This window comes from Monodelphis domestica, chromosome 2 (genome assembly GCF_027887165.1).
Source record: "Monodelphis domestica isolate mMonDom1 chromosome 2, mMonDom1.pri, whole genome shotgun sequence".
Lineage (NCBI taxonomy): Eukaryota > Metazoa > Chordata > Mammalia > Didelphimorphia > Didelphidae > Monodelphis > Monodelphis domestica.
In genome coordinates this window covers 172,826,030-172,840,231 of record NC_077228.1, presented here as the reverse complement: position 1 = coordinate 172,840,231, position 14,202 = coordinate 172,826,030, and the positions used below count along the sequence as shown (strand labels likewise).

Here is a 14,202-nt window from a genome sequence, read left to right as displayed (position 1 = left end):
TGGGATGGCAGGGGAAGTACTAGGCTCCAGTGTAAACAAAGGTGGAGACAAGGCTAAGGCATTCAGAGCAAAGGGCTCTAGGCTCCTCCCCAAAGTGTAAGTGTGAGTTTTGGTGTTTGGGGTGAGGATAAAAACCAAAAATGGCCAAAGCTATATGAGCTCAGGAGGCCCCACAGAGTCTGCCATAAAATATGGTCTCAACCCCCTCCTTTCCTCAGTCCCATGAAGGTCTGTAATTGGAGGTGAAGGCTAGCCTCTGACAAGTGTGTTGAGTCCATTCACTAGCTTTTAACAGAACTCATCTAGGAAGGCAGCCAATATCAACAAAACTCCCCAAAATCCAGGAAGGTAGGCACGGAACAAAACACAAAAGGATAGCAGAGATTTTACATATTATTACCTTGTTTTCATTAAGGCAGTAATGCAATATCAAATCCAAAATTGAAAGAAAGTGTTATTACCAGGTTGCCTTCATTATGAAGGTTAATCACCAATGATTCTGGGATCATATCACTAGGCTGCTTCCTCCTCTCTGCCCAACCTAACTAGAGGCTGGCTCTAGGATAGTTCACAAAAATGAGCAATCAAAACCAAAGGGAAAAGAAAAATAGAAAATTTAAGAAAAATTAAGAAAATTTAAGAAAAAAAAAGAAAATTCCCAGTAACAAACTTGAGTGTGCTATGTAGGAGGAAGGAAGTCAGCCTACAAATTCACACTCCAGGATGTTCTAGAAAAGGTAACAAGGGAACACAGTGCAAGAAGGTAATTATTGGATTCCCCTGAGCTAGAGAGGGGCAAGACTCTCATTACATAGAGACATTAGCCTACTTCCCCTTTTTGAAGACTTCCTCACTAGTCCTCAGGGTAATAAATCGGGTTTGGCAGGCTCCCCTTGATTGAGAAGCATTAATCTACAGCTACTCCCTAAGCACCCCAAGACACCAAGGTTAGCCCCGAATTGGGTAAGGAAAAAAAAAAAAGAGGTAAGTCAAAGCTGCTCAACTTATTCAGAGACCAGTCATGAAAAACAATAATACTTTCCATCAGTCTCCATTCAAGATCTCCTCCCATGATATAGAATTCAAGAAAATTCATTTATAAAAGCTCAAACACATGGTGGGTTGGGAGGGTCCTCCCAGTCATTCATTTAAGGCTAGAATTATCAAAAAGGGAGAAAAGGTGAAAGACTTCCCTTCAAAGTTGAATACTGTCTTGCCACAGCTCAAGTACTTATTTGAGTTTATTAATAAAATTGTGGTACCTATTAGTAGGGGAAGGGATTCAGATTTTTGCTAAGTACACAGTTCAACTGTCCAGCAACACCATCAACATCCCTAACCCAACTAGCTCCTTTCTTTAATTCTACCTCCAAAACCCAAAAGCTCAGAGTTGGGGAGTCTCCAAATCAGGAACCAGAAAAAGGCTGACCTCAACTAAGAGGAACTAACTAAAAGCACTAACAAAAACATGTTTTTTCTTTCTGGGTACACATTCCATCAAATATTAAAACCATTAAGCCAATTACCCCCCCTCTCTCAGTCCCTCTAACTGCCTATATTATTCCCCACAAGACACCAGTACATCTTTTTTCTTCAATGTCCACAGCCAGATATCCCGAAATTGCATTATACTCCAGTTAGCCTGTCTTGCAAATTGCTTTCTCTCATCACTTCTAAGCAGAAAGCACTTTCATAAATAATCTTTCCAATAGCCATCAAAGAATATTCCAACACATATTTCGAGATTTCAAGGGCCCAAACCAATCTGTAGGAGTACCAAGGGAAAAAAGATTCCAAAGTAGACTCAGAAGTCTTGTCACTGGTAGTTCATCAAACCTCATGCCACCAGAATTTCTAGAAAAGTTGGAAGCCTATCTGATGCCCCCTCTGCATACACATACTTGCTTATCAGTTCAGTATGGAGGAAGTGCTCTTAACAGGTTCTGAGTGCACAGATCTTGCTTCAGAAACAAAGACTTGACATTGGCAGAGGTTTCTGTCTTCCAAGCTAAGCAAGCTCCCACAATGACAATCCACAAGAGAAAAGAGGTTGAACCTCCAGTTTCCCTCCTGTCTCCCTCTTGATTAGTAGATTAGTCCTGGGTAAGGAAAGGAGACAGGGGGCGGGGCTGGGGGAAAAGGACCACAGGAGAGAGGATGGGAGGCGTTGCAAGCCCCATCCTCTGGGCGGGGGGAGGGTAGGGGGTGGGTACCGCATTTCCTCTCAACCGAATTGCTGCCTCATTTCCTGAGCAGGCAAAGGGAGCGGAAAGTCTGCCAGCGGCCCCAGCTGGGGGCTTTCCGGTCGCCCTTCGCCCTGTCACCCCGGGACCCAGCCTGGCAGGTTCAGCCCTGCCCCCACCCCACCCCCGGGAAACCGCTTCGGGGTTTTGCCTTCCAGCTCGCAAAGTCCCCTCGCAAGCAAAGGAAGGGAGGGGAGAAGCAGAAAAGCCCCTCCCCCGACCGCGCCCCAGCTCCTTGGGAATGAATGAATGAGCCTGGACCGAAGTGGGGTGGGGAGAAGCCACACCCCGGGCCCCCACCCACCCAGCGGCCGTGCACCCCTCCCGGGGCTTCGGAGATGGACGACTCCTACTCAGGCGGCCCCGCCTGTCCACTCTTCGGACCAAGTTCACCACCTTCGTCGACCTGATCCAGTCTAATCATTAGCCCCCCCCAAAAGCCGGATGCCCATCTCTGGGTTGACTAGCCTCCTCTGGTCTTCGTGTATCGACTTTCGAAGTCCAGGGTCCCAGATCCCTCCAGCCCCCCCCCCTCCCGGCCCCGCCCGGCCAGGCCTGTCTGGGTACCTGTTCCCGGGCCCGCTTCTCCCCCTCCACCTCCCGCTGGAGACGCTCGGCCCTCTCCTCGGCGTCATCGGCCTGCTGCTGCAGAACCTGAATCTTGCGCTTCACCGCCTCGATGGTGGTGATACCAGCCATGGTGCCCGCCCCGTTCCGGCTCCCGCTCCGGCTGCTGCCTCCTCCGCTCGGTGCTGCTGCCGCTTCTCAGCCCTACTTCCGCCTGCTCCGCCCTGAAATACCGGAACTCGCCCACTCCGTCCGGATGTGACGACGGCCCCGCTCCCCTTCTCCCCTCCCTCCGCCAACCGGGCGGGAAGGCAGCGGGGCTGGGAGGGAGACGGGTGGGGGAGCGAGGGGCGGGGCTTGTGTGTAGACCCCGAAGACTGACTAGCTGACTGACTGCCCCCTTTGACCCCTCCCCCCCGCCTCCCAAGCTGTGAGCGGGAGGGGGCCGCTACCATGGTTACCGGAAGGCGCTGCGGGGTCGGAGTCTCTCGGGCCTGGCCGGCTTCCCACAATGGCCGGCCCCACCACGCGCACGACTCTGAGTCTCCCGTGACGCTCCACAAAGCTGGACCCCTCCCAGCCAACTCGCCACCCGGGCGCTCTTTGACCCTAGCAGAATCCTAACAAAAGGAGTCCTCTTCTCCCACCGCCTTTAGAGAGAGCAGCCGCTGATCAGCTCTCTGAGTGTCTCAGCCGGACCCTGCCACAGTCCTGGGCAGTTGCTGACCGATCATGGGGTAACTCCGTCCGGGAGGAACCAAACTGCTACGGGGGAGAGGCCCCAGAAGCCTCAGGTTTCCGGAGAGATGAACGGGACTGCTCAGCAAAGAATTTGCCTACCCTGCAGTGTGTGAGAAGCGCTTTGTAAATCCTAAAGTGCCATAGAAATGTTACCACCACCTTCTCTGAACCACTTATAAAGATACAGATTGGAAGTGGGGTTACTTACTCCTGATATTTGTCCTTATTGTTAATGATAGACGTTCATGCCACTACACAGGGGTGGGGGTAGAGGGGTAAAGAAAGCGGAACTGCCCCCATAGACTGGTCCGCCCGCCACTCCCCCTGCCCTCCCGCCCAGTCCTGGGTGAAGAGAAAGGTTCCCCACTGCTTTCAGAGAGGAGTCCTGCATGGCTTTCCGAAGGACCTGAGGATGGAATAGACAAACTACTTTTCTTGGAGGTTGAGCCTGAGAGGGTTGTTTCTGTATTTCAGTAACTCCCACTGCATTAAGTACCACGTTCACTAACAACTTCACTACTACCTTGGTTTCCAATTACATTGGTAGACATTTAAAAGACTGAAACAGACTCACATTGCCACCTGTGATGGGATTATGAAAGACACTAGAGCAAATAAAACCAAGAATCAGGGAAATTTTATGAGTTCCCCCTTTTGATAACATGAGATAGTGATTATTCTTTGTTTTCTTAGCTTTGTTTTCTTGCTATGTTGGGTTTCCAAAGACTTGCCAATAGGAGGATATTTTAATCCAGAGACAAAAAAAAATCTAGCCTGAACTTCAAACTAGCCTTTTAGTTTTGGTCCCCTGGAGAGCCCTTTGGTAGGCACTCTCTGTTTCAAGTTAAAGCCATAGATTCTGGTTAAACATTCTAGATAGCTCTAAGAAACTAAAGGAAGACTAACTAAATTGCCCTCCTCTTTCTGTTTTGCTTTTCCTACTAACAGTTCAAAATTCTTTCTCACTCAGAAGCAGTAAGGTTTTTGGACCTTTTCTTGTCTTAATAAGTTAAAGTGGAACAAATACAGACAATGTAGAAGTCCTACTCACTGAGGATGGCAGAAGACACAATACGTACCTGTTTCTTCAAGTACCAAGTTCTTGGTGTATCACAAGAAAGGTTTCTCAAGAGGCTTGTTTTCCCCTTTCCTGCAAGTGGAACTATTCCAGAAAACACATTGGACATTTGCCCAGTCTCCTAAGTGGTAGCCTGTCTTTTTATATTTCTTCTAGGGCAGAGATAGAGCAACAATGACCTGAGATTCAGTAGTGATCTGAATAACAGGAAACCCTAACTAGTCCTGGGAATTGTCCATTCTATATCACTTATGTCCTTGGCCCACAGCATTCTTGGAAGCAGATAATAGAGACTTTTACATCATTTTTTGTTTATGGATGAATGCTTTCATTTTATGGTTTATGAGTAAATTTCTTATTTTGTATATATTTTTTGGTTATGCTACATTTGTAATTATTTACAAATTGAGTGACAGTCAGCAGGGGGCACTATTGTGCTATTTTTTTTTAAACCTCCCTTCCTAAGGCCAAGATAAATACAATTCATGCACAAACTAGGGGTGAGTTTAGATGTCTTAATGGTCTTTAGGACCACTACATTCTTTGGGTTGGTATATTTGAACAGATAATCTCTACATAATCCTGAAGAACAGGTGAGTTGGCTCCTTATAGCCCTTAAAAGTATGATGGTTGAGAATCAAGGGAGTCATGTGCTATTGTTTTCCTGGAGACCAATAGTAGTACAACATTGGCAGGTGCCAGTATTGGCCCAGAATCTCTCTCAGTCCCTCAATTTTCCTTCCCTATTCTTTACTCCCTAAAGGACAGTGCTATAAGATTTTGTCTTAAACAGTGTTCCCCTTTACAAGTTTTCACTAAAAAACTGGTGTTTCTATCTTGAATACAGAGTCAAGTTTGATACTGATTTTTCCAAACCTCTACTCCTTTGTCAAAGGAATTCCTGAAAAATCCCACTTTCCTCAGCAAGGCTTTCCAATATAACTAAAACCTGATATTATTTAAACATTCTATTCCTATAAAAGTTTCCTGCTTCCCTCACTTTCCCTATCACAACTTCTATCTCAACAACTCTTTGCCTTCTGACCAAACCTAGCCATTTTCATTGTTGTTAAACCATATTCTTTAATCTTTGCCTATTCATTTTTTCTCTGGTCTTTATGTAATTTCCTAGAGAGCAGGGATTAAGTTCTAAATTCTTTTGTATAGGGCCTAATAAACTTCTCCCAAAAAAATCAGGGAAAAAAAGGCTATTTTGATGATGTTAAGTCATAGGATCACAGATCTAGAACTGAAAAGGACCTTAGAAGATCATCTTCATTTTACAGATGAGGAACCCAGGCCTAGAAAAGTTAAATGACCAGAGTCCCATAGGACCTAATCTGGGATCAAATTTTCAAGTGCAGGAATTCAAAATTCAACAATTTTTCCACTCTGCAATACTGCCTGTCAGGAAGATTTGACCCCATAACCTATTTCCTCTTACTCAATCTCTCTTACCCTTCCCCATTACCAATAACTCTTTATCATCACAAAGGCCAAACCTCTTCTCCACCTCCCTCTCACTCCTTAGGTTGCAAGGTGCCTTTTCCCTTAGGTGCAGGCCAATTGTAGACTCTCCTATTTTGCATCTAACCTACTTCTCTTTCACTTGACCTTTCTGACTTTCAGTTTCTTTTATCTGTAAAATGAGAAGATTGGACTTGATCATCTGTAAGGTATCTTACAGTTCCAAATCTGTGATCCTTCCTCTCCTGTTTCTTAGGCTCTTATCTCTAAGAATGCTTGTTGGGAAGAGATAGAGACCAATATATGTCTGGATTACAATTGATGTTCGACTTGACACAGAGAGAGGCTGTGTGTGTGTGTGTGTGTGTTATGGCAGAAAGAATACTAGCCTTAAAACTAGGAGTTCCAGCTCTTCCATTCAATGGTTTGGACACCTTAATCTAGCGATTAAACTTCTCTAAATCTTAGTTTTCTAGTGTCTAAAATGAAGATAATACTTTTCCTACTCCACAGAGTTGTTATAAAGGTCAACAAATACACTAATGTAGAATGAAGTTATTCCATTATAGAATCAGGAGTTATTATTTATATAACTTTTCATGAGTTGGATCAATATAAGGAGGTTTATTTGTGAGGTGGTGATGAGACTCATGAGATTGTATAGAATGCTTTATAAACTTTAAAGAGCTATATAAAATGAATTCTGGTGATGATAATACATCATAGGCCAGTGGATTGTATTTTATATGTAGATATAATAACATAATAAAGAACAATTCATTTCTTAGAAATGTTCCTAACTTCTCTTTGTAAAACTATTAGCTTGAATATCTGTGCCCCACTCTGCAAATCTCAGATTACATGTATTTGCTCTTCCCTAAATATATAGTCCTAATAACCTTGCCACCAAGCCTGCTATGAATCTTTAAAATACCTGATTTCTTCCAAAATAGTTATTACCTGAAAAGATTTGGTTTCCTATGATCCCCAAAATGTTACTATCCTGTTAATAACTCATCAGTTCCTAATCCCTAAAACCAGATCAAAAGTTCCCCAGAATTGCCCAAGATAAAGCATCACTCAAGAAAAATTGATGGTTTGCCCAAAGCGTCATTAGTTTTTTAAACTTTCTAAAAAGGGAGTGAATAGCAGCACCCTCAGCTCTTAGAAACTAACTACTCTATGGCCTCTATCCTGGAGTTGTATTCCTTTTGGAGGTAAGTTTAGCCTTGATTACAGGAAAAATATTTTCTGACACTTAAAACTGTTCCAAAGTGGAATGGACTCTCTTGAGAGGTGGCGACCTCTCTCCTTGAAGGTCTTAAAGAGGCATGCTAGAGCATGGATTCTTTTAAATATGGGTTGGATGTGATAGCTACCAAGCTCCATCTCAAGTCTTATTTTCTATAATTATATGCAGTTTTTTTCTTTGAAGGGTTTATACAATGAGATATCCATTAGGTACCATCTAGATATTTAGCATCAATTAAGTGATAAAATTCTGGGAAACTCCTGATTATACATGTTTTGCAATGTCAATACTCCCAGTGGTTTGTATGCTCTGTGTATATCTCCTCTGGTGTCCTCTGCCCAACTTTCCCCTTTATTCATAGAATGTTTGATAATGTGAAAAAGAGGAGAGAGGGATTAGAACCAACTATGAAGAGGGGCAAATGTTTGAAGTGTTTGAGTTCGAGTATTTATGACTACTTTTAGTTGCACTTCAAAGCCAAATAGATATGATTTGGAGATTATCCTTTTTTTTAAACAAAACAAAACATTATCCATGTCCCTTCTTTCTTTTGATATTACAGAATCACAGAATTTGAGAGTTAGATAGGACATTGGTGATTATCTAGACCAATCCATCACAAAAACAACATGGATAATTGAAAATTGATGGCATATTTCATTCAAACTGAGGAACTTGAATACATTTCTTATCCTGCTTTTCTTGCAAAGGCCTCAAATGACTTCCCCATCTATTGGCCTCAAAAGACTTTTCTCATTTGTGGTGAGAATAACCTTAAAGTGAGGGAATGGAGGAAACCAGGTGGTTGTCAGGTAATGTCAAGAGGGAAAAACTTAAACAGGTTTGGAGAAATTTAGTATTTTGTTAGAGGTTATATAGCAGGATCACTGAAGTAATAGTTGTATGCTACTTTTGTGTCCTACCTAGATTTCTCCCTTGGTCCCTGCTATATTATTTTCTTTGGATATTACCCATGTTTCTTCTAGGTACTACCCTCAGTGGCATCTTAGTGACATAAGCACAGATGCCCTAATTGTCCAGGGTATAATAAGCCCATGCTGGACAGGGGTAATATGACCTATTTCTTTGTTCCAGTGTGAAACCCTAGCTGGGTTTAGTTGGTAGGAAGATGAGAAATGTCCTATTAATACACATCTGCATGCCAGACCCTCATCACAAAAGCCAGGAGCTTAGGGTATGAGGACAGAAGGTGGTGAGATGAGTCATGTCAGATGGGTTTTGAGTTCCCTCCCTCTACCCAACTCTTCCTCTGTGGGGGAGGGAGTGGCCTCCTGGAAGGCATGAGGATCAACTAATGGAACTGGGTGGTCCAAGAGGTAAGCACCTCACCCTAGAAAGAAAATAAGATCAAGCAGAATATAAAAATAGCCCTGAGATAGAAAAAGGTGAAGCCCAATTAGGTCTTGGAGATTTGGTAACAATCTGTTACCTGCTTTAGAGGAGGGCTAAGAAAATAGATGAAGAGAAAATAAAATGGAAGTGTCTTGACCAAGATAACACTGTGAGAAAGAAAATATATACCTATGTAACTCATTACATGGTTTTACTTATATGTGAGTTCACAAGTATGTTTTTAAGTATGAATTTGTATTTGTGAGAATTTGTGAATACAAAATATTATTTACATTTAGTATCCTCACAAGTTTTTATATGTTGTATGTTTCAGTACATAATATAGTTGATTATGTCTGTTTATGCAAGTCCTACTCCCACTCCCTGCCCAATCTACCGAATACATACATCTGCTGCCTTCTTTTCGGCGAGTTCCAGTTTCTCCTGGGCATCCTTCAGGGCCTCTGAATACTTGTCCAGTTCGTCCTCTGTTCCCTTCAACTTCTTCTGCATAGCTGCCAGCTCATCTTCCAACTGTGAGAGACCCCCCAAAAGTAATCCATAAACCAGAGTTATAGTCTGATTTGTCCTAGACCCTTGTCCAGCCTCTGTATTAGCAGAGGTATTCCCTAGGGAAATGCCTCCATCAATCAGTTCCCCATTCTTTGTCCCTGTATGGCCCCAGGTAGCCCAATACCTGAGGTGTTTAATCTCTTCGGAGTTTTTTTACTTCAAAGACTTGATGAAGCCCAGGTATTCATAGGGGATTGAGGTGCTGAATATTAGTATTCTATCCTAGTCTCCAGGATCAAATGGACTCTTCAGGAAAGTGATAGTACCTGACAGATAGTAGACACTACATAATTGCTACTACTGTACTACTATTCTCATTATTATTAATGGATAAACAGAGGCTCAGAGAGGCTCAGAAAGTTTCAGTGACTAGTTCAACTAGTTCAAGGTCATAGGCAGACAAAGCAAACCACCCAGATATCCTTCTTCCCATAACTGGCCAGTATTGCCCCTGATAGAATTGTTTCTCCCAGAAAGTCATTTGTCCTTTCTGCCTGTTACCTTCCTTTCTTATTCACTCTCTCCCTAGAGCCCTCAGCCCCATGTAGATATTAAAAACAAATGAAAGTCCATACCTGCTTGCTTCGGTCCTCTGCCTGTTTCTGTTCAGCCTCTGCCTGCTCTGCCCTGTCCAAGGCATTCTCCTTGTCCAGTTTCAGCATTTGCATCTTTTTCTTGATGGCCTCCATCATTGGGATTAGTTTTGAGTGGTAGGGACTGGAACAAATGTTGAGGGGCTTCTGCCTGTGTTACTGGCCATCCCTAGAACTGAGCTTTTATCTTGAGGGCTCTAGCTCCACCCCTCCATCCCAAAATGGCCTTGTTCAATCCCCCACCTCCCTAAAATTGACCTCCTATGGGGAGGAACACACTGATGCACTGACATCACTTAGAGAAATTTGGAAACAGCTGAAGGCTAGATTTAGACAATAAAAAGTGGGGGAGGAGGAAGGGATACTTCTATCAATATGAATTTTTTTTTCTTACTCTTTCAGTTGGAAAACCTAATAAGGGTTAAGAGAAAAGTGGAATACTTTGGAAGAGGGAGAAAGGCATTCAGGGACTTAGAAGATCCTAGTTTTTGAAATGTTATTAGGAATGTGATGAATGTGATTTCCCCTTCTACCATTTTTTACCTGATCTGAACTTTATACTAGTCAGATCCCACTAACTGATTGTCTTTTTATTTTTGAATCTAGTGAGTTTGGGAATAGAAGAGGGGAAGATCACTGATGATTCCACCTCATAAAATAGTTAGGCTATTTTAGGCATCTCTAATTATTAAAGAGGGATCCAAAATACATTTTCCTCAGACTATAAGGATTAAGTAAAAGGAGAGCTTCTGGGTAGAAGAATCAGAATTAGACCTGGGAGGCTATTCTAAGGAGATTGAATAAGGGAGATTTGTGAGGGGTAGGTGGTAGAGAAGCTGAGAGAAAGATCTAAGTTTCAATTTCCCACATGTGGTTTTGGATCTTTAAATAGAATTCTTGCCACCCTCCAAAGTACAATGCTCAAGGTTGTTGTCTCCCTGTTGCTTACCTTCTTTCCCTTTCCTCCAATCCTCATCCTTCTTCCCTCCCTCCCTGGATTAACTCAGGGCCATCCATAGTCATTCTTTCCCTGGAGCCTGGTTACTGACAGGTGGCTGATGACCCCAGAGCTCTGGCACCAATGTGTATACCAGAAAGGGAGGTGGGCACTGCTCAGAGACATCAGAGCTAGTGGTGAGGAGAAGGGTGATTAGTATGTGGCCTGACATATGACTTAAATATGTAAGGGGTGAAATTTGGTGCAATAATCAGATATTTCTTTCCAGTTTGGCAGCAGAGTGGGTATGGGATTTGGGGTTAGGGGGGATAAGGCAAGGAGTGATAACCATCCCTGGGAGCTTTTAGTCATCCAAAGAAGGCAGATTTTAAAAGTTGGGAAGGCAAAAAGCATTTATATAATGTCTCTTATGTGCCAAACACTTTACAAATATAATCTCATCTGATTCTTACAATAACAACCCTACAAAGTAGGTGCTGTTATCACTTACAGCTAGGGAAATTGAGATAGGATCCCAGTCTTCTTGGTTCAAGAAGCCCAGAATCACACATCTAGTGTCTGAAGATGGTTTTGAGCTCAGATCTTCCTGCCCTGAACTCTATCCACTGCATCTCTTAATTACCACCGGATTCAGAGAGAAGACCCCAATAAACATACCAAGGAATTCAGCTTATGGGTATGGAAGTAGAAATGTTAACAATGGCAAGTCCAGAAATGAAGAATAGGAAAATTCAATACCGGGAAATAATGGGGGTTGATGAAGGATCTGAATAAGGATTGGGGAAAGGATGAAGATGGGGAGATGAAGAATAAGAAAAATCAGAGATGAGAGGATAAGAAAAAGAAGTTTTTTCTAGCATAAGGTCCAGTTTATAGGAGGACTAGATCTCCAAGTTTCAGCTTTCATAACTCTGCCCCCCACCCTTGGATCCTGTCAGAGCTCCTTTATCAATAGCTGCTCATTTTCTAAAGAAGTGGTTGGGGGGAGGAAGAAGGAATGGGAGAAAGGATGAGGTCATAGTGATGCTGAATTACCCAACCGCTGTAAGAATATGTTTGACATTTAGTTGATTCCCAATCAAACAACCCAATATCAAACATATCACACAGAAGTAGGGAGCCTGAGAAGAGGCAAAGCTATCAAAAGAGAAGGTTCCTGGCATCCCTCTTCATTTCTACCTACAGGGAGTAGGCAAAAATGAAAAATTAAAGGTCCAAACATGGCCAATGAGAGAATGGGTTATAGATCACTAGTAGATCCTGTGCTTTTCTCATTTCCCACACCCCCTTCTATTCATTTTTCCTCAGTACCTTCCCCATCTGTGCCTCTGTCCTCTTAATGCCCTTGACTTTCACAATGGCTGGTTAAATTGGCTAGGAAAATATGCTTGGACAAGCTCCACATCCATGTATTACTCCTAGCAACTCAGGCCAGAGAGCCTCTTACTTTATGTCCAAGATACGTGATAGATCAGAAATGTCAACAATTTATCACCCTGGATTTGCTCCCCCTGACTTTAAACCCCTTGGGCATCCCCAGCCCTATGTCTTTGGTAAACCTTGCTTTGCCTCCGTAGTTGAACACAAGTTTCAGCAGATATTCCCTAATAGAACTTTCCACATGTATATCTATAAGGCTGTTGAGGTCAATTCCACAAGTACCTGACCAATTCCATTGACTTTCACTTGGCTGGCTTCATGCCATGGGTAGTACAGACAGACCTTCTAGGCAATGCTTAACTCCTTTCCCCATCTTGCCCCACTTTTCCATCTCTTTCCCTCTTTGTGCCATTTATGCAAGCCACTTTTATCCCATTTGTTCCCCAGGTGCCTAAAACAAAAGTGACCCAATCTTTTAAAAATGTCTAGTCTATAATTTCCCCCTCACCTGCTCCAGGTTTAGTGATCTCAGTCTCAGGATTCCTAGTGGAGTAGGATCAAGGAGTCCCAGCCTGTACATGACTTATGGTCTCCCACACTGAATCAGCCTGAACAGAAAGAGCCAGTTTTGGTTGAAAAAAAGGGCTAGGATCCATGATCTCCTTCTTTGGGACTTTACCCTTGTAGGAAATCCAAGAGTCTGGACTGCTTCTCCCCAGAAATCCTTCCTTGCAAAGATCCATGCTTCTCCTCTTTGGCAGCTCTTCTGTAGAGACCCCAGTTTACCATTGATTCAGCTGGTCTCAAATAGGGGTTGACTGGATTGGAGAGAAATAGAATCTCATTGAGGCAAAGGACAGATGCTTCTGGAAGCTGTGATCAAAGCTCAGGATTATAACTATTGAAAGGTTCTAGGGGTGGGGGAATTTGAGGATGTGGCTTCAGCCCTCAGGCAGGCCTACTCCATGTGTCCCTATTCCCACTGGTATAGACTTCCCCCAACTCCCCTGGCCTTTCAATAACACTCTGTCCTTGGGCTGGATCAATGATTTGTCCTTTGTTGCCTGTCAATTCCTGTCATCATTGTGGTTTATGTCCTCTAGAGAAAAAGTCAGTTTATGGGCATCCAGATCTCAACAGAGTTCGTGAGATTAGACCTTTGTAATTACTGGTATCATCTTTGCTCTCTTTACCTGTCAACACTGGCTTCCCCAACAATGCCAAGTATATACTCTTGCTTACTTCACCAACCTTGCCCAAACCCTGATACCAAATTGTTGCTTCTGGGGAAGAGAGACCATACAGAGTCCATGCTCCTGAGGTTGAGTTAACACTTGGTTGTGTGGGGGATGGGGAAATATGATTTTTTAAAAAGCTGGAGGAAATAGGAATATTTGAGGGAGTCAAGGCCAGAAGAGAAGATGCCACAAGAAGCAGATGTTGGGAATATTGAGGTAGAAGAGACCACGTATCTGGGGATAAAGGAATATCTAAGAGATGCTAGACAGGAGAGGGACGTGACCATGACATGAAATCTCATTAGCTCTCCTCTCTGGACTATTTTTGTGCCTGCCCCACAAATGATGGAGACAGTCCTTCTGACCCCAGGGGAGCCCAGTATGCATGACACCAGTATCAGAAAGGAAAAGTTAGAGTGAATTATTCTGCTGATGAAATGGGAGCAGACAGTGGGGTTGAAAAAACAGGCTCAGTGGGGGACAAGCCTGCCAATAGCAGAGCCAGTCAGGCAATGACAAGCCCTGAGGCAGGAGGAGTCCAAGGTCAGAGATTATAATAAGCAAAAGGGTATGTGAGGCTAGGGAAACCAAGTCAGAGAAATAGAGAAGGAAATAGATGTCATGGCAGGGAGCAGGGGTAGACAGATTACAGATAATAGAGAAATAGAGGGAGACTTAAGTCAGAAATAGGAGGGTGATCTATTATTAGGAATGGGGATTGGCTATGAAGAATAGTGTACATAAAGGGAAAACAAAGGA

General features: G+C 43.3%; 1 protein-coding gene and 1 non-coding gene across 18 annotated transcripts in view; both read right to left on the bottom strand.

The window, feature by feature from the left end:
- The window catches only part of TPM3 (tropomyosin 3), a 29,270-nt gene extending 19,184 nt beyond the window's left edge, over positions 1-10,086 (bottom strand). For 9 of the 17 annotated variants that reach the window (XM_056816381.1, XM_007481966.3, XM_001365801.5 and 6 more), the window contains exon 1: positions 2,811-6,993. In XM_056816381.1, coding sequence (XP_056672359.1) covers positions 2,811-2,942 — 132 coding nt within the window. In that variant the 5' untranslated portion in view covers positions 2,943-6,993. Of the gene's footprint in view, positions 1-2,810; positions 6,994-9,109; positions 9,236-9,849 lie in introns of those variants that run through there. The other 8 variants (XM_016430376.2, XM_016430377.2, XM_001365495.5 and 5 more) reach the window with 3 other exon arrangements.
- A 1,776-nt stretch (positions 10,087-11,862) lies between these two features.
- On the bottom strand, positions 11,863-11,938 carry MIR190B (microRNA mir-190b). Its single transcript, NR_034988.1, has one exon. It is a non-coding gene; the product is annotated as a microRNA mir-190b (primary transcript).
- Between the last annotated feature and the right edge of the window lie 2,264 nt (positions 11,939-14,202).